General features: G+C 42.1%; 1 protein-coding gene across 1 annotated transcript in view; it reads left to right on the top strand.

Annotated features, from left to right (window-relative positions):
- Positions 1-23,423, top strand: part of LOC121269216 (chloride channel protein 2-like) — a 611,614-nt gene that overhangs the window by 539,592 nt on the left and 48,599 nt on the right. The window contains exon 19 of the mRNA XM_041173762.1: positions 9,423-9,493. Within this exon, the coding sequence (XP_041029696.1) occupies positions 9,423-9,493 (71 nt within the window). The remainder of the gene's footprint in view (positions 1-9,422; positions 9,494-23,423) is intronic.

Raw genomic sequence — 23,423 nt, 5'->3', positions numbered from 1 at the left:
CTTGGCTTTTATCTGTTGATTATCTGCTTTCTAATGTCTAATGTAAATGAAGCTCTTATTCTGCTCAACCTTTCAAACAAAATTTAATAAGTTTTCAGATGATTTGCAATTCAATCAAATCATAATATTGCAGCTGTACATGCAGTTATAAAATATTTTGTGACTGTCAGATGAATCTGTAATGTGTTTAGAGATATAATTTAAATGTCAAGTAGTTTAAAAGGTAATACGGTGAAATTCACTTTTATGCAAATCTGAAATGTTAACTCATCTCATATGAAAAAAGATCAAAGTTCTAATTTTCCCTTATTTGTGGCTGCAGTGCTTAGTATTCCGCAAAACAGTATACATTCTTTTCAAATACAGGAGCAATTTTTCAGCCCACTGTTAACCTCCCTGAAATATTTTAATGTGAAAAGGAGTGTTATCCCAAACTCTTTCCATTAGAATGATTTCTGAATCAGGTTCTAATTTTTTAATTTAATACATTCATGGGATGGGGGTGCCACTAGCAAGGCCAGCATTTATTGCCCATCCCTAAGAAGGTGTGGTGAACAGCTGCAGTCATGTGGTGAAGATGCTGCCATAGTGCAGTTACAATTAAGAAACAATGACATGACTTGGCGGGAAACCTTTGGTGATGGTTTTCCCATGTGCCCAACTGCCTTTGTCCTTCTAGGGGGTAGAAGTTGCAACTGTGGGAGGTGTTGTTGAAGAAGCCTTGGCAAGTTGCTGCAGTGCATCTTGTAGATTGTACACACTGTATCCAAAGTGCACCATTGATAGAGGGATTGAATGTTTAATGTCATGGGGTACCAATCAAGCAGACTGCTTTGGCCTGAATGATAATGAGCTTCATGAGTGTTGTTGGAGGATAGCATTATACCAGGATTTTAACACCTACACTCTCCAACCCTATTGTGGAACTGCAAAAGGACACATGGTTCTGTGGTGCACCAGAAGGCAACACGGACTGTCAGTGAGGATGATCCCAATTATCAGAAGGCTGAGTTTAAGAAAAAACTTAAGCTTTTCAGTTTTGAAAGTAAGTACTAAGACCCTGGATGTATATAAGAAAGTAAACAATATAGCTGAAGTAAATCTACAGCACCCTAGCCAGTTAAACCATTACATTGGACAAGAGGGGGACAGGTTCAAGATGGCTAATGTTAGGAAGTTTGAAATACTTATAGGCTAGGATTTCCCGGTTGGCGAACTCCCGACATCACCCCACCCCATTTCAATTTTCAGGTCGGCGGGGGCTCAGCCAAATCAGCTCTGCGCCTACTGACCTGTCAATGGCCAATTGAGGCCATTGACAAAGCAATTAATGTAATTAGTTGACCTGCCCATCCAACCTTAAGGTTGGCGGGCAGGCTGGGAGCTGTGGCAGGCATTGGAAAAAGCATGAAACCTCATCCACGGGTGGGATAATGTTTCATGTATGTTTATAAATTTTTTAATAAAAGTGAAACTGAAAGGGATGGACATGTCCCAACTCATGTGACAGTGTCACATGAGGGGACATGTCAGGAAACTCCTTTTTTCTGTTTACAATATTTTTTAATACATAGCCAATCTCCCTGAGGCTGCACTTAGCCTCAGGAAGATGAGTACACCTGCGCAAAAGAGCACGCTCCTGGCTCAGGGAAATCCCCCCCCCCCCCCCACCATACAGGGAGCGCATAGCGCTTCCTTGCGGATGTCATGCTGGACAGGCCTTAATTGGCCTGCCCATGTAAAATGGCGGCGCAAGGCGCCGATCGGAGGTGCACCTCCATCCGCCCACTCTTGAACTTCTCCTGAGGGGGTGAGAAATTCTGCCCATAGTGAATTTCTGGGGAGGGTAAGAGAGAACAAACATTGGAACCAGTTAAGAAATGGCTGGATTCTCTGATTAGGTTGGATTCATTCTGCTTAAATGAGCCAAGCTCATGGATGAGCTCAATGTACTCCTCCTTTATCAATCTTACTGTACGTTCCAAATAAAACAGAGCTTGTCATTCTTTGTTATCCTCTCATTCGCTAAGATCCAATCATAAATTGTTACTAAATTTCAGTAGACTTAAACTTCTCTTCTGCATTGAAAAACCTCTTGGCTTCCATTTTTAACCAATTTACAGACCTAACATTCTCCACTCTGTTTGAGAAATTATTCAAGGAGTAGTCAATAACCCAGTGCAAAAAGAAGAGCTTACCCTTTGCTCTCTTCATAGCTTCTTAAAACTAATCTCTTCTCCTACAATCTAGATTCAGTTCAAATAATTCAACTTTATTTCCTCCCTATTTTTAGAAACCTGAGTCCCTTCACATTTCACTCATTGTTTTGCTGAATAGCATGATGTTAGATCTTTTTATATGTCTTAAAACTGTTGCAAAGTTAAGACTGCCATAGATGATACTTTCATTTCATATGATTAAGCATTTGTCTTTGATTGGGAGTTGACTCATGCTGCCATATAGCAATAACATGCTCTTGAAACCTGGACCAAATACTTGCGTCTTTTACACCTAGCCACCAAGTAGATCAAAAGGCTACTAAATGAGGCAAGGCTTGATATAAATGGTAAAGCTGCTTTAGTGCACAATAAGGTGAACATAAAGAGCAAATTCTCTTGATTTTTATACACAAAGAACTCAATCTCCCTTCTGTGCTACACTGCACCAGCATCTTGTTACAGGTGATTTCCTAACAATTTCTTTCTGCACTGTATCATTTTCACAGCATTTTGCTGCATGGCTTTTCCTTTAACAAATCTTAGCCTCTGCCTTCTTGTCCCCACCCTGTATCAGAGCTGGCCAGAAGAAGTACTAGACAAGCCTTCTACCACACCTCATGCCTTTGAAATTAGCTCCATGTAACGCACAACAAGAAGGAATATTTCATCCCTTCCCCATTCAAATAGTTAGTTGCTCCTTTATTTCCCACATTCAAGTTTATGATGTCAAAGTCTAATTTTGTGCTTGTAGCCATTGTTCTGTGGAACAATGGTCAAAATAATCCTGAAAATGGGACAAGGACATTGATTTAAGCCCAGATAAGGAGATTCTTTTTTGTGTAATGTATAGTGAAATTATCAATATGTTTCTTATAATTGTGGTTATGACCACACTACACCAAATACAGAGAAGATCCTCCCACACCATTTATCTTTATTCCATTCTTAATATGAGCATTTGAAAGTACAGTGACTAAAACTGAATATGTTGTATGTTTTCTCTCATGATGTTTATTATACATAAATAATACCTAATCCTTGAGCCTGTGCTTATACCTCCCACTAATGTGGTTAAAATCTTATTTTGCTTTAACTCACACCATGAAGGTAATCCTCACACCATTTTTTGTCAGCTTTTTTCTCTGTCTTTAAGACTTTGCGCTATTAGCTATCAGAGAAACCAGACAGCCAATCTATTCCTATACCTAGTACGTGACACCATTAGACTGTTTTTGCAGATACAGATCTGCAATCATTTCAAAATCTTTCTCTTGAATAACCTCCATCAAAGTTCAGCTGTGCATCTTGTAATTACAGTTAATTTGATTTGTATCTGCATGCACTACATTCATTTATCTGCATTAAACAGCATTAGCTCAACAGCTGAGGCTCTCCAGATCCCTTTGAATCATCATGTATTTTGACATCCCATGCCATTTTGTGCCAACAGTGAACTTTTGCTTTTGCTCCCTTGTAGTACTGAGATCAAGTATTCAGCCATCTCTTTTGAACAAAGGCACAAAAATAAATGTCAATTGAAAATCAATTTTCTCTTTTGTACTTATAGGATATGTTTTTTCTTTGAATGCTTACAGCCCTCATACCATTTCAGGATGGCACCTGCCTAAGAATTATACACAATGCAGCAAAAGACCAGAGCATTAACATTTGTGGCTACCGACGTTTTGATGAATGGTTATCGACCTGAAACATTAACTCTGTTTGTCTCTTCACAGATGCTGCCAGACTTGCTGAATAATTCCAGCATTTTCCATGTTTATTTCTGTGCAATTCTTTTGTTGAACTGGTTGTAGCATTCATTGAAAGCTAATGAATGATAACTAACTCAATAAAGATCTGTACCAGCCCTATATTCAACTGCTCTTGCTGGCTTATAAATTCCATTGTGCATGTCTTCACTAGAGTCCAGTATATAGCCTCCTTCTAGAATGAATATATTGTCAAATACTTCTTATGTAATGACTGTATGTAAATGCTTAAAGCTACAGGTCTGTTGGAGCAGTAAAGTAAGGATAGGGTGTGCTGTTGCTGCTGTTTGTTACTATTGTGGAGAAGTGCAAAATTACTTTTCTTCGACAATAACATCTTGGTGGAGAAAGAAAAAAAGAGGATGATCTCCTTTTAAGTTTTGAAAGAGGCACCACAATAACATGTAGTAGCTCTACAGCCAGAGATACTGCACATCAAGGAAATAGTACCAAGTCAACCTTTCCACCTTGACCTTCATCATTGGACATGCTGATTCACTGAAGATAAAAACAAAAAAACTGCGGATGCTGGAAATCCAAAACAAAAACAAAATTACCTGGAAAAACTCAGCAGGTCTGGCAGCATCGGCGGAGAAGAAAAGAGTTGACGTTTCGAGTCCTCATGACCCTTCGACAGAACTGTAATAGCACACAGCAAGAATGCTTCTTTGACTCAACATTCATCTACTCCAGTGGCATTAATGCTGGAAAATCAGTGATCCTTAGCAGAAATTTCTACTGCTGTTTTCAAACTCAAGACCACAACAGTCTAAGGGGCATGCAACTTCAGTGGAACAGCTGAGGAATCTAAGCTCATCTCCTTCATTTATGTTTGAGCTCTGAGGCCTAGGTGGAGCAATCAGTCCATAACTGACTGAATTTGTATTTTCAACCATTTGTTTCTGGCACCCTAATCCTGGTTTACACGTGGTTTACATCTTTCACCAGTGTGTGTGGGGGTGTGGGAGGGTGGTTTGAGATGGTGTGGGGTAGTTTGTTCTGCTTCACACTTGTCTGAAATCCATGCATTGACATTTTAACAATGAAGACTCTTCTAGGGTTCATTTAGTCTATTTTGGAACAGCTTGAAGAGGATTGTGGGAGCTCCCCTATCATGGGATAAAGCTCTTCTGTCAAGAATACATGAATAAGATCTCTGAAATTAGATGGTTTGAGAATTGAAGTGTCATTTGATGGTTAATTTTGGAGATTTGACACTGGAGTGGGCATATAAAGAGAAGCCTATGCTGAGGAACTTCTGATCTGTTAGGTCCAAAGAAAGGCATGTTCATTAGGCCTCAACTCTAGGTTCTTCATGATCAGGACTGCAGCTTGTCCTTGTGACTGGTAAGCTTTGCAGAACATGGAGTGTTTTATAAATCCAAATTGAACAACTGTTATTTAAAAGATTTTTGCTAATCTATGTTTTTAATTTGAATAATGCCAGTTGTCATTCATTGGCCTCCTTCCATGGGTAATTCTGGTTATGGAATATTGGAATAATATAGCACAGAAGAGCATCATTTGGTCCATTGTACTCTTTGGTAGAGCTATCCAAGGGAGGTAGGAAACATAAAACTATAGGCCAGTTCACTAGATGTCTGTCATGGGGAAGGTCTTAGAATCAATCATTTAGGAGGTTACAGCTGGACACTTGGGCCAGGATCTTTGGGTCAGCGAGCAGGGGGCGGGACCCACTCACCGACGTGTAAAATGACGCGGGGTGATGTCAGGTGGAACTCCAGACATCACCCCGTGTCATTTCAATTTTCAGGTCGGCGGGGGTGCAGTCGAATCAGCTGTGCACTTGCCGACCTGTCAACGGCCTATTGAGGCCATTTAAAAAGTAATTGAGATACTTAATGGACCTGCCCGTCCAACCTTAAGGATGGCGGGCAGGCCAGTAGCCCTGGCGGGCTTCAGAAAAAGCGTGAAACCTCATCCACGGGTGGGATGAGGTTTCATGTAGGTTTTTAAAATTTTAATAAATGTTTGATTTAAAGTGATGGACATGTCCCAACTCATGTGAGGGGACATGGCAGGAAATTTTGTTTTTTTTTACCCCTTCACCGTTTTTAAATTTGGCGCCGATCTCCCTGAGGCAGCATTTAGCCTCAGGGAGCTGAGTGTGCTCTTTCACACACATGCGCGAAATAGTGCACTCTTGGATGAGGGATTCCCCCCTCCCCTACCCACACAAGGAGTGCATAGCGCTTCCTGGCAGATGTCATGCTGGGCAGGCCTTAATTGGCCCACCCTTGTAAATTGACAGCGCGCCCCCAATTGGGGGCGTCGATCGGAGACACGCCCACCCACGCCTGCTCCTGCACTTCCCCCCACAACGGGAGAAAAATTCTTCCCTTAGAAAAACTGAAGATAATTGGAAAGAACCAACATGGTTTTGTGAAAGGGGAATCATGAATAACCAATTTATAGGGATTCTCTGAAGAAGTAACATGCGCTGTGGATAAAGGGGAGCCGGTAGATATACTGTACTTGGATTTCCAGAAGGTATTTCATAAGATGCCACATCAAAGGTTACTGCATTAAATAAAAGCTCATGGTGTAGGGGGTAACGTAGGAGCATGGATAGAAGATTGGCTAGCTGGCAGAAAACAGAGTATGCATAAATGGGTCTTTCTTTTATTAGCAGGATGTGACAAGTGGAGTCCCACAAGGGTCTGTGCTGGGACCTCAATTTTTTACAACTTATATCAATGACTTAGATGAGGGGAGTAAAGGCATGGTAGCCAAATCTGCAGGTGACATGGATAGGAAAGTAGGTTGTGAAGAGGACATTGCAGATGGATATAGATGGACTGAGTGAGTGGGCAAAAATCTGGCATTAGAAGTGTAATGTGGGAAAATATGAAGTTTTCAATTGTCAAGAAGAATAAAAAATCAGAGTTTTACTTAAACTGAGAGCAGCTGCATAATTCCGAGGTGCAGAGGGATTTTTTAAAAATTCATTTACGGGATGCAGGCATCACTGGCTAGGCCAGCATTAATTGCCCGTCCCTACTTACCCTTGAGAAGGCGGTGGTGAGCTGCCTTCTTGAATTACTTCAGTCCCTGTGGTGTAGGTACACCCACAATGCTGTTAGGGAGGGAGTTCCAGGATTTTGACCCAGTGACAGTGAAGGAACAGCGATATATTCCCAAGGCAGGATGGTGAGTGGCTTGGAGGGGAACTTCCAGGTAGTGGCGTTCCCATGTATCTGCTGCCCTTGTCCTTCTAGATGGTAGTAGTTGTGATTTGGAAGGTATTGTCTAATTGGTGAATTTCTGCAGTGCTTCCTAAGGATGGCAAACACTGCTGCCACTGTTTGGCTGTGATGGAGGGAGTGAATGTTTGCGGATGGGGTGCCAGTAAAGCAGGCACAATGACATCAGGACGCTTGCCCGACATCATCATGCACTATTTTACTCCCGATCGGGTCGGGGGCACGTTTGCCCTCAGGATGTGAAATTCTGCCCCACATCTCAAATGCTGTGTGCAGTTTTGGTTTTGTAAATGCATTGGAGGTAGTTCAGAGGAGATTTACTAGGTTGACACCTGGAATGAGCGGGATGTCTTATGAGGAAAGGCTTGTTTCCACTGGAGTTTAGAAGAGTGAGGCATGACTTGATTGAAGTATACAAGATCCTGAACAGTCTTGAGAAGGTGGACATGGAAAGGATGCTTCCTCTTGTTAGTGAGTCCAGAATTAGGGGCACTGTTTTAGGGTTATGGGGTCACCCTTTTAGAACAGAAGTGAAGAGAATTTTTTTCTCTGAGGGTTGTGCGACTTTGGAATTCTCTGCCTCAGAAGGTGGTGGAGGCAGGGTCATTGAATATTTTTAAGGCAGAGGTAGATAGATTCTTGTTAGGCAAGGGAATCAGAAGTTATCAGGGTTAGATGGGAATGTTGAATTCAAAACACATACAGATCAGCCATGATCTTATTGAATAGTGTAACAGATTCAAGAGGCTGAATGGCTGACTTCTGCTCCTATTTCGTATGGTTCATATTAATCCCTGACCCCTTTCCCAAAAGCCCTTCAAGCCTGCTTTGCCATTCAATAAGATCATGGCCGATCTGATTGTAACCTCCTGCCTACCCCTAATAAGTTTTCATCCCCCTTGTTAATCAAGAATCTAGCTCTGGCCTTAAAAATATTCAAAGACCCTGCTCCCACTGCCTTTTGAGGAAGAGAGCTCCAAGGACCCTCAGAGAAAAAAAATTCCCCTCATCTGTCTTAAATGAGCAACCCATCATTTTTAAACCATGACTCCAGTTCTAAATTCTCCCACAAGAGGAAACATCCTCTCCACATCCACTCTCAAGACCCCTCAGGGCCTTAAAGGTTTTGATCAAGTCACCTCTTACTTTTCTAAATTCCAGTGGATACAAGCCTAACCTGTCCATCCTTTCCTCATAAGACAACCTGCCCATTCCAGGTATTAGTTTAGTAAACCTTCTCCGAACTGCTTCTAACACATTTACATCTTAAATAAGGAGACTATTACTGTACACAGTACGCCAAATGTGGTCTCACCATTGCCCTTTACAAGTGAAGCATAACCCCCTACTTTTGTATTCAATCCCCCTCGCATAAAATGATAACATTCTATTAACCTGGCTGCTTTACTTGCTGTATCTGCATACTAACCTTATGTGATTCATGCAGTAGGATATCCAGATCCATCTGGATCTCAGAGCTCTGCAATCTTTCGCCATTTAGATAATATGTTTATTTTTTATTCTCCCTGCCAAAATGGACAATTTCACATTTTCCTGCTTTCATCTTGAAAGGGCAAAATTAGATGTCTGAATGAGGTTATCAAATCTCAGCTTGGGTAGGGGATGCTGCAGAGAACACTGATCCACGCCTTAAATCATTTTGTTGAAAATGGCTCTGCTTAACTTGCATCCAGTTGCCTTCAGTCATCGTGAATTCCCCAGGTAGTTACTTTCAAAGATTGTTTAAGAACACACTCTCTCAGTTTTAATTCTGCTCAAAGTTCATTTCACTGTCTTAGGGCTTGATTTTAAACTAAAGCTATCTGGAGCAATGAATGTTTTGTTCAGCAGTATTATCTGTGCAGAGGTTGGTAACTAATGTTTTAACTGCAAAATACAACATTAAACTAGATTTCCTGCTTTGTTTTAACATAACCTTGAATGCAGAAAGATAGACTTGCTACTGTAGGGATATATTTGCACTGCATTTAATGTCAGTATGAAACATTTTTTTGATCCATTGCTAAGCATGCAGGGGGGAATTTTAACCCCAACACCTGCCTGATGGAAATGGGTGGACCTGTTAAAATAGAGGGATCGATTTACTTACTGGCTTTCCATGCCAATATGGACAAATGCAATTTTAAAGAATGAAGTAGTTCCAGATTTCACAATGGAATTTTTAATAAATGTGAATTTTATTTCTTCAGGTCCCCTGGATCAAACAGGAATTGCACTGAAAAGCCTGTTCTGTGTGAACCCAATGGATGAACCAGGAGAGGTAGGTGTCTCCATCATCATCTGTAGCTGCATATTCAATCCTGCTAGTTTTGTTAGCTATTCAGAGCACATATACCTCTTTGAGACTCTGAATAGGGTCTCTGCAGGTGTCACAAGTAGACTTCATCTGTCAATCTTTTTGAAAAGGCTGTATTTTTCCCACCAGCAATGGAAACAATTTCCAGGATAAAATGAGCTTTAAGCAAAACCTTGTGCCTCACCTCTTGATGTAAGCTTTGCTACAAATTTTACTAGTGCTTTCCCTTATATTTAACAGGATTAGGTGATCCATGTGGGGATTTTCACTGTCACTTTGCCAGTTCATGACGAAACCCTTTAACTGGTTGATAATTTGAAATTATGCTAGGATATAATAAATGTTAGTTGTAGTTTATGCATTAACACCAATGTATCTTGAGCAAAAATTGAAGTATGCATGATAAATTCTCAACAAAACTGCAGCAAAACGTTATTGCACCTTCTCCAGTTCATCTCTAACATAGATGACATCAAATGATAACTAAGATGCCAACCACATTTAGCCAGTAGTTAACTTCTCTTTGGTACACTGGAGTTGTGAATGAGATTATGGATAGATAATAAAAATGACATTGCAACCATGGGCCACTTTGCATTTAGCATATACAAACACTTCTAACTCAAATTAGTAAGTCGTAGTTGCATTTAAAATATGCTAATTTACCAGGCAACCTGCTGTACCTTTGAATTCTCTAATGGGTGTGGAGTTGATTAGCAGTCTTACAGGTGTTGAAGGCCAAGTCAGATAGCTGAGTAATACTGTATAATGTTTTGTGAAACATTTAGGAATGATGCCCTCCGCACAATACTGAAAAATAATGATATGCATTGTTCTAAGGGAGATGGAGAAGAAATCATCCAGATGGTTTTCAATTTTTCCATTCTTGTTCATATTAGTTTTGCAAAAATGGAGGTAGCTCTTTAGTATGAGAAAAAATGGGATTAAATTAGTCTGGACCCAAAAAACAGACAAAAAACATAATCAATTTCTATCCCATTAACTCTGTTTAGGAGTTATACTTCATGAATTGAGCAGTTATTTATTTTTTTGTTGACAAAGAAAGAAATACAAGCTACTGGAGTAAGAAGGCTGCTATTTAAATGTTGAGATATTGAGATCACAGTTTAACAAATTTCTAATGAATATGTGTGACTTTCGTTTCATCTGACTTTGCTTTAAATTCTTCCCCTGATATGAAGAATTAGGGAAGTGCTGAAAATACTGTGAATTAATGTGCTGCCTTGATAAAATCATGCTGCTTTCCATTTTGTAACAGCAGTTATTGAATGACAAGTAAAAAGCTAGCTTCACTCCTCCTCATGCGATGTGCTGTGTTTTTATTATGTAATATATCTTCTGTGCTGCTATATTTGTATCATATCTGTCATTTTGCATAAATTGTAGCAGGAAAGCTGAAAGATCCTGTTGTGGCATGCTGTCTTATTGTGACATAACCTCCAGTGACGTGAGATGTTCAGCAAAGTGCATCACTACTAAATACTGTTTGTTTTTTAGGGGGCATGCTTTAAAAAAAAAAATTAAATTATGACTGATGGGTAAAGGAGAAAGAGACATTTGGAAAATTCAACTGTTAGAAAGAAAAAATTTCTTGACCGAAAATATTGCAGCTAATATTAAGCAGATGTAAGGCTTCTCCCTGGATGGTGCGACATGAGATGTATAACCTACATTATCCTATCTTTCTATCAAAGAATCAGGCAATATCAGAGTACAGAAAATCGAAACGTGTACGAATATCTATAGTGGTAAGTGAGGAAATGACATGCGGTCAAACCATTATCATCAATATATAACCGCATTGTCCAATCAAAATTAATCCAAATTTCTTACTTCGCTCAAACATCAAGCAAAATCATTTAAGTGTCATCCTTTGAGCTCAAAAGGGAGATAAAGGTACAGAGCCGTGCAATTAAGTAACAACATTGGTGGCCTTCTCTGGATATTCGTTTTCTGATATGCCGATGCAGTTTGGAGTTAATTCAATGCAGAAACAGGTTCATCTGCAAAACAGTCTGTAATTAGTTTTATGACTGCAATTCTTCAACAAACTTATCATTTTCATAATGAGTTTGCTTTCAATCAAGGGTGCTTACTAGATCATTAAAAATCAGTTTAAACAAAGAGTCATGGAATTCCAATCCTACTCAAAATAATCAAACCATTTGCACCAAATTCTATGCACTTATGGTCAATTTAAATGTAATGTAGTTATTTGTCCTTCAAACTAGTGTTTATGAAAGAAAAATAAAAGTGTCACACCTTCCGAAATCTAACAAAACAGCTACGAATGCTGAAAAACACCCCCACAATCTCTGGGAGTATCACTTACTCACAATCTCCAAATGCAACAATGGTTATAGACCATATTGAAGTAGATTGTCAGATTGCAAATCTACATTAGCCCCAGCTGTAAAGGTGCATTATGTATTTCAATAACTGTGGAAGGGCACCTAATTGGACAGAATATTTATATCTTACACAAAAAGATTCTCTTTAGAGCTCAAGGGATAACCATTTCAATAAATACTTACACACATAAAAATCATTTTCATACTGAAATACATTTGCCATTGTGCTACAACAGCACTTTGCCAAGAGAAGAAATGCTATTCAGCACTGTAAGACCTTAGAAAAGAATTATCCATAGCTGAATTCAAGCTATGGCAGCATCAGCACTTGAGATAGCTACTGTCATCATTAGTGCTGACTGTTGAAATGCTGATGATTCCATCTAAAATAACTAATTAATGTATGAGCAAATGCAGTTGATTCTAAAAATATGACCACTTTTGACCATGATTTGTCAATTTTTTGATCTGACCTAGTTGTAGCTGATTGTTTTTAAATCATATATTTACATTGTGACTAACGTGTTTTGATTCTATTTGGCTTTGATGTGTTTGATGGAAGAAATCATGCAGAATTTCTGAATTACTCTTATTATATGCGTATTGCAATGGCTTCTCTTCCTGCTCCCGCACCGTTACCTCTGGTGTTCCCCAAGTATCTATCCAAGATCCCCTCCTATTTCTCATCTACATGCTGTCCCTCTGTGACATCATTCAAAAATACAGTGTTAGTTTTTACATTTACACAAACAACTCCCAGCTCTACCTCACCACCACCTCTCTCGACGACTCCACTGTTGCTATGTTATCAGACTGCTTATCTGACATCCAATGCTGGATCAACAGAAACTTCATCCAATTTAATATTGGGAAGACTGTTTTTGGTCTCTGCCCCAAACCCTGTTCCCTAGCTATAGACTACTTCCCTCTCCCTGGCAACAGTCTGAGATTAAACCAGCCTATTCGCAATTTTGGTGCCATATTTGACCCCAATATGAATTTTTGACCACCTATTCACACCATCACTAAGGTTGCCTATTTCTACCTCAATAACATTGGCCAACTTCACCACTGTCTTAACGGATCTGCTGCTGAAGCATCATTCATGACTTCGTTATCTGTAGACTTGACTATTCCAATGCAATCCTGGCTGGTCTACAACACTTTACCCCCTATACAATTGAGGTCAACCAAAACTCTGTTGCTCGTGTCTTAACTCTCACTCCAAGTCACATTCACCGATCGCCCTGTGTTTGCTAACCTATATTGGCTCCCAGTCATTCAAAGTCAATTCTAAAATTCTCATCCATATTTTCAGGTTCCTCTATGGCCACACCCACCCTATCTCTAACCTCCTCCAGCCCCACCACCCCTGAGGTATCTGTGCTCCTCTAATTCTGGCATCTTGAACATCTCTGATTTTAATCACTCCACCATTGGTGGCCGTGTCTTCAGTTGCACTCCCTACAGCTCTCCGCCCCACTACCTCACTTTCCTCCGTAAAGACAGCCCTTAAAACCTACCTGTTTGACCAAGTTTTTGGTCATCTAACCTAATATCTTCTTATGTGGTGTTATGTCATGCTGATGATGCTCCTGTGAAGCATCTTTGGTCCTTACGTTGCATTAAAGGCACTATATAAATATGTTATTGTTGTATTGACAATGCTCTTTTTCTCATTTTACTGCTTTCAGTCTCCAGTCACCACATACTACGTCCTGTAACACAGAAACAGAATTGCCCGGACTGCAGATTCATCTGTGGTTCTTTGATTGTCCACTAAGTTTGCTTCAGGAGGATTAGATTTATCCATTTTATCTTGCTGGATTTCCCCATTTATGGTAGAGTGTTTCACTGTTGCATAATACTCCCAATTAACAACCCTACCAACAGCTGGGATAGTCTGAATACCTATAAGGGCTAAGTTTAATCAGAACTGCAATGGTTGGGAGCTTAAATTTGTTACTCATTGTTATGTTTGTGTGTTTATGTTTTTGGATTCTAGCCCTTCCCTGGTCTGTGGGCTTTTTATGCAGAGGCAATGAATCCCAAAACAGTGTTAAATCTATACTAAATGTTGGCCATGCCACAGCTGGAAATTATAACTTTGAACATCCAATTGTAGAAGGGAATTCACAGAGATGGACGAAGCTGCAATGCATATTTGCTAGGGTCATATCAGGAATGGAAGAATACATCTCTCACTCCCATCCAGGAAGCGATACTATTATGACGTGTGTGTCAGAGAGAGGGCTCTAACATTTAAGCCATTAAAATGCAACTTCCCACCAGGAGCATAGAATCCCCATGTATCAGTGATTGAGAAGCTATGGAAAAAACAGGGCTTGTTCATGGAAGCACAGAAAGTTAGTGGTGAGGTGGGGAGAGAGCTAATAAAGGTTTTAAAAATTTTAGAAGCATGTAGAGGTGTAAAAAATGAAAGACGATTACAGTCATCAATGAATTGGCAATCATGAATTAGACCAAGGCGATGGCATAGTGGTATTGTTGCTGGACTAGTAATCTAGAGACCCAGAGTAATCCTCTGGGGACCTGGGTTCAAATCCCACCATGGCAGATGGCGGAATTTGAGCTGTATAAAAATCTGGAATTAGAAGTCTAATGATGACTATGAAACCATTGTCAATTGTTGTAAAAAACCCATCTGGTTCACTAATGTCCTTTAGGGAAGGAAATCTGCTGTCCTTACCTGATCTGACCTACATGTGACTCCAGATCCATGGCAATGTGGTTGAACAAGGGAAATTGGGGATGGACAATAAATGCTGGCCTAGCCAGTGATGCCCACATCCCATGAATGAATAAAAAAAATGTTAGGTGTTTCTTAGACAAAAGCTTGAATTGAAGGAAAAGAAAACCCTTTGATATGAAGTTAGCGCCAGCATTGGTGATGATGGGTCATCACCTCCTATTCTACTCAAATATCTATTATTTTACAATGCACCCTCAATGATCATTTAAAAGGTTTGTCTTCAGGTTGTCATATGGATCTGATTTTGCTACTAACAAACAATGACAATTCGTTATTGACTCCATACTTGTTTAGAAGTGGAGTGAAATTGGGCCTATCTGATGCTGCTTAAAGATAGTCAACACATCTAAAAACAGAGGAGGACCATGGCTGTAGAAGAGAAGGGAGGATTGTGAAGAGAGAAATGGCTGCAAGACCCATAGATCAGGGCTCCAGGTTCTCCAATAATGCTTTGGAGGCTCTGTTTAATAACCAAACATATAATCGAGCACAATATAGGAGCTTAGACAAGGCAAATTCTTCTTGATTCCATTAAACTGTTATTCAAATCTGAAGTGAGCTATTGAATTAAAATTTTGGTTTCTGGATTTAGTCTTGGTGTTCATATTCCTCAAGAATTGAGGGCAAGTCCCATGAGGTTGAACTAAAGGAAGACAATCAGATGGCAAGGAGAGTGGTGAAGAGGATTATGATACTATTGGTTTAATGGTAATAGGAAAGATTATTGAGGAGAAACGCTCTTGGATAGGCTGCTATCTGAGAATTCACAGAACTAGGGTGGTTGATGCTGGATCTAATCTTTTGCCTCCTCTTCCTGGCCTTCCTCCACTTCTTATTGTCCAGGTGATTGGAAGGGCTGGGCCCTCAGTATAGCAAAATTATGGAGCACATGATCACAAATCTGGAAACACATTTAAGAGTGTTGTGCAGAGCTCCCAAATGGTCCAGGCAGCAAAAGCACTGCTTTGCCATCAATGATCTGTCCAGTGATTTTTTTTAGTGACATGGCTCTCATTGCAGGCATACTCAATGTATGTCCCTGGGTTCCTGACAGGAGACATGTATACATAGTCCAGTTGGTTACTGCCAAGTAATGAGCATCTGACTTAACAGCCTGGTTTAAATAAAAGCAGCACATTGACTCTTGCAGGATGAATGAATCATGAAACTGGGCAGAGACCTGCATAATGCACAGCCTGTGGCCTTAAACACACTACATTTAGGGAGTGATATTCCTTTCTATTGACATAGAGATGAGGTGAGAGTGATTGCCCTTGACATCAAGGCCAAATTTGACTGAGAATGGCATCAAGGAGACCTAGCAAAGCGGGAATCAGGGGAAAACACTCCGCTGGTTGGAATCATGCCTAGCACAAAGGAAGATGGTTGTGGTTGTTGGAGGTCAGTCATCTCAGTCCCAGGACATCATTGCACGAGTTCCTCAGAATAGTGTCCTTGGCCCAACCAATCACAGCTGTTTCATCAATGACCTTCCTTCCATCATAAGGTCAGAAGTGGGGATATTCGCTGATGATTGTACAATGTTCAGCATCATTCCCAACTTCTCAGCTACTGAAGCAGTCCATGTCCAAATGCAGAAAGACCTGGACAATATCCAGGCTTGGACAGACAAGCAACAAGAAACAGTCATGCTACACAAGTGTCAGGCAATGCCCATCTCCAGCAAGGGCGAATCCAACCATCGCCCCTTGATGTTCAATGGCATTACCATCACTGAATCCCCCACTATCAACACATCCTGGGGGTTACAGTTGACCAGAAACAGAACTGGTCTAGCCATATAAATACTGTGGCTCAAGAGCAGGTCAGAGGCTAGGAATCCTGCGACAAGTAACTCACCTCCTGACTCCCCAAAGCCTGCCCACCATCTATAAGGCACAAGTCAGGAGTGTGATGGAATACTATCCACTTGCCTGGATGAGTGCAGCTCCCACAGCACTCAAGAAGCTTGACACCGTCCAGGACAAAGCAGCCCGCTTGATTGGCGCCACATTCACAAACATTCACTCCCTCCACCACTGACACACAGTGGCAGCAGTGTGTACCATCTACAAGATGTGTGGCAGGAATTCACCAAGGCTCCTTCAACAGCACCTTCCAAACCCACAGCCCTTACCATCTAGAAAGACAAGGGCAGCATATAGATGGGAACACCACCACCTGGAAGTTCTCCTCCAAGTCACTCACCATCCTGACTTGGAAATATATCACTGTTCCTTCACTGTCGTTGGGTCAAAATCCTGGAACTCCCCTCCTAACTGCACTGTGGGTGTATCTACACCACATGGACTGCAGTGGTTCAAGAAGGAAGCTCGTCACCACCTTCTCAAGAGCAGCGAGGGATAGGCAGTAAACGCTGGCCCAGTCAGCGAAACCCACATCCCTTGAATGAATAAAAAAAAAACGTCAGGCTGGTATTATTGGGGAACAAGAACAATGTGGATGCAGACTTTTGGAATGTTGGGCCCCAGAGAAGTCTGCAGTGCAGGCAAAGCCTAGCCCTGTCTCATCCTGCTTCACAATGCTTCCATGGCAAACGTGGCACTTGTATTCCTTCTGATGTATCGAACTTCAGTCACGTGCCTGAGACAGTGGTATGTAGCAAACTGGAATGTGTCGCTTTAGTCACCAACTGCAGCCTGGAATGACCCCGCAACATAAAAGTTAAAGGCCACGGTGACCTTAACAACTACAGGCAGATCTGCTCATGCCCTGTTTTGGGGTTCCTGTTGGGGCAGCAGCAACTGCAGCTCCATGACAGCCTCCTTGTTAAAAAGCAGGCATCTCACATATTGCTCCTTGATAGTGATGTATGGAAGTGTTCTTTCCTACCCATGTCCTCGTGCGACGTCTTCTGACAACTGCCCCTCCTACCTCCTGACTTTTCTGCTGCCTCATCCACCAGCCCCAAAGGCAGATTTACCGGAACACTCAGGTCTGGAATAAACTGGTTTTAAAGCAGTCCAGCTCCAGCACAAGGTTGTTCCCAGAAATCAGAATTCACTTGTGGAACACAGAAGATAACCCAAAAAGAGATGAGGACAAACCTGCAAACAACCTATAAGGAGTGGATGGGCCCATAGCACTCCAAGGGGGTTCTCTCTGACTGTTGAGCTCACCCAGCAAATCTGGGTGACTAGTCAAAATATGACTAGTCAGTTGTTGGGCAAACAAATTTTGCAAAAGGGTTCTATAACCAGCGTGGAAACCTTATTTAAGTATTGCAATGATTTTCTTGAATTATTTTGCTGCACACTCAGGGTGCCAGCAGAGGTGTCCAATCCAGTATGGCGGGATTGTGGGACAGGCATGGGTGTGTGTGAACAATGATGGGCCCTTAGGCACTGATTTTTATGTCTGAAAAATGATCACCACAATCTGTTGTTTCTTAGTTGTAAAAAAAATGCAATAGTAATGCTTCTTTTCAACTGTAAAACTGAACCATTGCTAATCAGACAATGACAGCAACTTATAAAGAATAGAAACTTCACAAGATGTTAGGATTTTCTAAATGAACTTATGGAATCTGATAAGCATATGTTATTCTGTTTTGCTGTTTTGGATTAGGCTGGCTGCCCTCCCTTACGTGCAAACTGTACAGGCATTCGTAAATAGTGTTTTTATTTCCTCCTGTTTGACAGGAGCGGTCCTGAAAGGGCTAGTTGAAGATAGATGTAACAAAGGTCTCCAGAGTTGGGTTTAAGCAGAGGGGATATTCAAGTCCTGGAGCGATGTTTCACTATTTCATGAAAATGGTTGACAATAAGCTGTTTCTCCCTGGTATCAGTTGAAAGGCAGGAACCAGTCACAGGTGTAGAAGTGTAGCTTCATGCCGATGCTACAATGAAACTACCTTTTGGCAAGGCGCTTCCAAGAGAAAATAGGTAAATCAGTAGTGGATTATACCATAGTACATATTCAAGCTAAATTTACCTATAAGTTGATGTTGTTATAAATACTTCCTGCAATATGCTGTAATTATAGCCAGCTCTTATTGAAACTGAAAAGTATAACGTACATCAAAATAGAAACAATACATATGCTAAAACTTGCAAATGCAGCAGTGTCAATCAGATGAGATTGGATCACTATTTGTTATAGGAATTCCTTTAAAATCAATAGAAAGAAGGCCGTGTAAATGGGTTGCAGTGTATAACAAGTGATCAATTCAATACCGTTCACTTTACATTTCCGCCAAATTGGAAAGTTTCCCTCAGTTACTTTAGTTGCAACAATGTATTCCAGTCTTGTTTACTGGTCTTGGACTCAATCTGATGTGTAAGAGATCAGGACCCCAACATTGTATAGACCTAGAGACCCACTCCCACAAGAACTCCAGCCAAATTGCAGTGTCCATTGTATGATGAGCTCACAAAATTGGGATCCAAGCTGGGTCATGCCACTGGTGGAAAGTAAGGAGAAATTTATACTGTGAAGAATTGAGCTCATTGGTGACCATTTCTTAGGTATGACTTTAGAATTCTAAAATGCCCGCTGTACGCTCAGAGAGAGTTGCAGGTTGGAGAGAGAGAGTCGGGAGCAATGACAACACATCAGGAGTGGATCGTGTCAGGATTGGGAAGGAGTGTGTCGGGAGCTGGAGAGGGAGCATGTTGGACCCGAAGAAAGACTCAGGAATTGGAAGTGGGAGAAAGTCCATGTCTAGAGTGGGAGAGGAAACATATTGGGGATGGAGAGGAAGCATATCGGAAGCAGGAAGGAGACCGAGTCAGGCGTGGAAGAAAGCATGTGTTGGGAGCAGGAGAGCAAGCGGGTAAGGATTAGGAGAGGGAGCATAAGACCATAAGACATAGGAACAGAAATTAGGCCATTTGGCCCATCGAGTCTGCTCTGCCATTCAATCATGGCTGATAAGTTTCTCAACCCCATTCTCCCACCTTCTCCCTGTAACCTTTGATCCCCTTATCAATCAAGAACCTATCTGTCTAGGTCTTAAATACACTCAATGACCTGGCCTCCACAGCCTTCTGTGGCAATGAATTCCTTAGATGCACCACTCTCTGGCTAAAGAAGTTTCTCCTCATCTCTGTTCTAAAAGGTCTTCCCTTTACTCTGAGGCTGTGCCCTCGGTTCCTAGTCTCTCCAACTAATGGAAACATCTTCCCCACGTCCACTCTATCCAGGCCTTTCAGTATTCTATAAGTTTCAATCAGATCCCCCCTCATCCTTCTAAACTCCATTGCGTTCCTCAAGATCAAACATTCCTCATATGTTAAGCCTTTCATTCCTGGGATTGTTCTCGTGAACCTCCTCTGGACCCTCTCCAGGGCTAGAACATCCTTCCAGAGATACGGGGCCCAAAATTGCTCTCAATATTCTAAATGTGGTCTGACCAGAGCCTTATAAAGCCTCAGTAGCACATCCCTGCTTTTATATTCTAGTCCTCTCGAAATAAATGCCAACATTGCATTTGCCTTCCTAAATACCGACTAAACCTGCAAGTTAACCTTAAGAGAATCCTGAACTAGGACTCCCAAGTCAGGAGAGAGAGAGAGAGAGCATGGGTCTGAAACAGGAGAGGGAGCGTGTTGAAAGTAGGAGAGAGAACATGTTGTGAGTGGGAAAGGAAGCGTTCAGGACCGGGGGAAAGATTCAGGTGTTAGGAACAGGAGAGAATCTCAGGAGTTGGGAGTGGGACAGAGTCTGTCGGGAATGGGACAGTGCGTGTCGGGAGTGAGAGCGTGTGGGTCAGGCACGGGAGAAATTCTCAGGAGTCAGGGACAGGAGAGGGAGAGTGTCGGGAGCAGGAGAATGTGTCAGGAGTGGGAAAAGATTTCAGGAGTCGGGAACGGGAAAGGGTGCGTTTCTGGAGCAGAAGAATGTGTCAGGAGTGAGAAAAGATCTCAGGAGTCAGGAATGGGAGAGGGAGCGTATCGAGAGTGGTAGAAAGCCTCAGGACTCGGAGCAGGAATAAGACCCGAGAGTTGGCAATTGGAGCTACAAAACCATCAAAGGCTTAAGGGGTGAAGTCACAGGGCAGCAGGTAGGCGATTGGCTGGTGAGTATTAAGAATTTGATTTTTGCTCTTTAAACTAGGGAGATGTACCAAACTGCTGAGCTGGAGTCAAAGCTGCAAACATTGCAGGATATCAAAGAAAGGGAGAGTTACCTGAACACTTTGTCACACCCCTTAGGTTAAGTAGGAATTTAGTGGTGATCAATGGTCAGGGCCAGGAGGATGTGACTGAGAATCAGGCATGTGTAGGGACCCAGGATGCAGTGAGGAGGAACCTCAGCCCATGTCCTTGTCCAGCACATATAAGGTACTTGCTCCCAAATGGATGAGAACAAGAACTGCAGAGAAGATGGACAAACTGACCATGGCACCATGGTGCAGGAGGTCATTCAAGTGCAGGGAATTAAAAGAAAATGTAGAAGTGGCAAGGGGTTGCATAGTCAGGAGAATAGAGCTCTCTGCAGCCGCTACCGGGAGTTCTGAAATCCGGTCTGGTGCCAGGATTTGAAACATCCCCTGACAGCTGGAGAGGAACTCTGAATGAGAGGGAAGGATGCAATCGCTATGCAGAACAGCTGCGGTCTGTCCGCAAGAATGACCCAAACCTCCCTGTCGCTTGCCATTTTAACACTCTACCCTGCTCTCTTGCCCACATGTCTGTCCTTGGCTTGCTGCATTGTTCCAGTGAAGCCCAACGCAAACTGGAGGAACAACACCTCATCTTCCGACTAGGCACTTTACAGCCTTCCGGACTGAATATTGAATTCAACAACTTTAGGTCTTGAGCTCCCTCCTCCATCCCCACCCCTTTCTGTTTCCCCCTTCCTTTTGTTTTTTTCCAATAAATTATATAGGTTTTTCTTTTCCTACCTATTTCCATTATTTTTAAATATTTTTAAATCTTTTATGCTCTCCCCACCCCCACTAGAGCTATACCTTGAGTGCCCTACCATCCATTCTTAATTAGCACATTCGTTTAGATAATATCACCAACTTTAACATCTATGTGTTCTTTTGTTCTGTTGTTTGTGACATCTTTTGATGATCTTCTTCTATCACTGCTTGTTTGTCCCTACAACCACACCAACCCCCTCCACTTCTCTCTTCCCCCCACCCCCCCACCAACACACCTTAAACCAGCTTATATTTCAACTCTTTCTTGGACTCGAACTCAAGTTCTGTCAAAGGGTCATGAGGACTCGAAACGTCAACTCTTTTCTTCTCCGCCGATGCTGCCAGACCTGCTGAGTTCTTCCAGGTAATTCTGTTTTTGTTTTGCAATTGTAGTAGTCCATGTAGAAATGACATAGATAGAACTAACGATGAGATTCTAAACGGAGTTTGAGGAACTGAGTTTAAAGATTGGTGTGGAAAGAAGAGGTTTTGATTCACAGAACAAGGGGAAGCTGTTTCTTTGGAATGGGCTGCACATAATCTGTACTGGGATCAGGATCCTGTTAAATTGTATAATTAGGGCTGTGGATGGGGCTTTACACTAAAAGTGAGCGAGAGGACTCGGGTGAAGGAAAGTTTAGAAATTGAAAGAAAACTTGAAGCTATCGAGCAGTGTAGCGATTTAGGTAAAGACAAGCAAGTGGGACAGGTAGAGATAGAGAGTTTAACAGTAATAGTGCATGAATGAATAAGGTCTATGCACAGAGCAATGACAAAAGAATTAATGGTACAAAAGCAAAATACTGTGGATCCTGGAAATCTGTTACTGGTGGCAGTGTGTTCCATTGGTGGCAGTTCCTGAAGGGGTCTGGTGCTGAAGGTAGACAAAGAATCAGGTGAATTTAAAGTTTCATGGTTGCACCTCCATGATATGACCTTGATCACAGAGCGCAAGTGAGCTGCTCTCAGCCAGACAGGAGTCAGACATTCTCAGAGGCTATGTGAATATCTATGGAGTGTCCTCACCACATGTTGTCGTCATTGTCCTGGAATCTAGTGACTATTAGGGCCTCTGCTGCATTTCTATGACATGAGTCTGAGTGCGGAGGGTATGTGTGCTGCCGTCAGCCACACAGGAGTCAAACGTTCACAGTTGCAAGGTGGGGATGTCAGGACTGCCCTCACTGCACCTTGTCACCATCCTCCATGAATCTTGCAGCTTTGAGGGCCTTGTCTGGCCAGTGTGAAGGCCTCATCGCCGGCATCCCCTTCATTTTCCTTATCAGAGGAGACGTGCAGCTCTTCCATCTCCTCTTCAGCTAGGTCCTCCCCCCATTGCAGTGCCAGGTTGTGGAGCATGCAGCAAGCAACAATGATGCCCAGCACCCTCAGGGACTGTATTGCAGTGCTCCACCAGACCTGTCGAGACACCAGAACCTCGTTTTCAAGACGGCTATAGTTTGCTCCACCAAAATCCGGGTTGCGGCATGAACCTCATTATACTGTCACTCTGCTGCAGTCTGAGGCTGCCGCACGGGTGTCATCAGCCATGTCCTCTATGAGTAGCCCTTGTCTCCGAGGAGCCAACCCTGCAGCCTTTCTGTAGAGTCGTAGACACTCCCTGGGAATCATGCGCACACCTGTAGGATGCGTTTGTGGTTGTTACACACACCAGCTGAACATTTAGCAAGTGGAAGCCCTTGCGGTTAACATAGTTGACTGCTTGTTCCCACGAAGATCTAAGTGCCACTTGAGTGCAGTCAATGGCATCGTGTGCCTCTGGAAAACCTGAGATCTGTGCAAATCCCAGGGCTGTTGCTTCCTGGCTTTCCTGATCCCGGCGAAAAGTTCTGTACC

This window comes from Carcharodon carcharias, chromosome 2, assembly GCF_017639515.1.
Source record: "Carcharodon carcharias isolate sCarCar2 chromosome 2, sCarCar2.pri, whole genome shotgun sequence".
NCBI lineage: Eukaryota > Metazoa > Chordata > Chondrichthyes > Lamniformes > Lamnidae > Carcharodon > Carcharodon carcharias.
The sequence above is the reverse complement of the archived record's forward strand: the minus strand, read 5'-3'. Positions and strand labels throughout refer to the sequence as shown.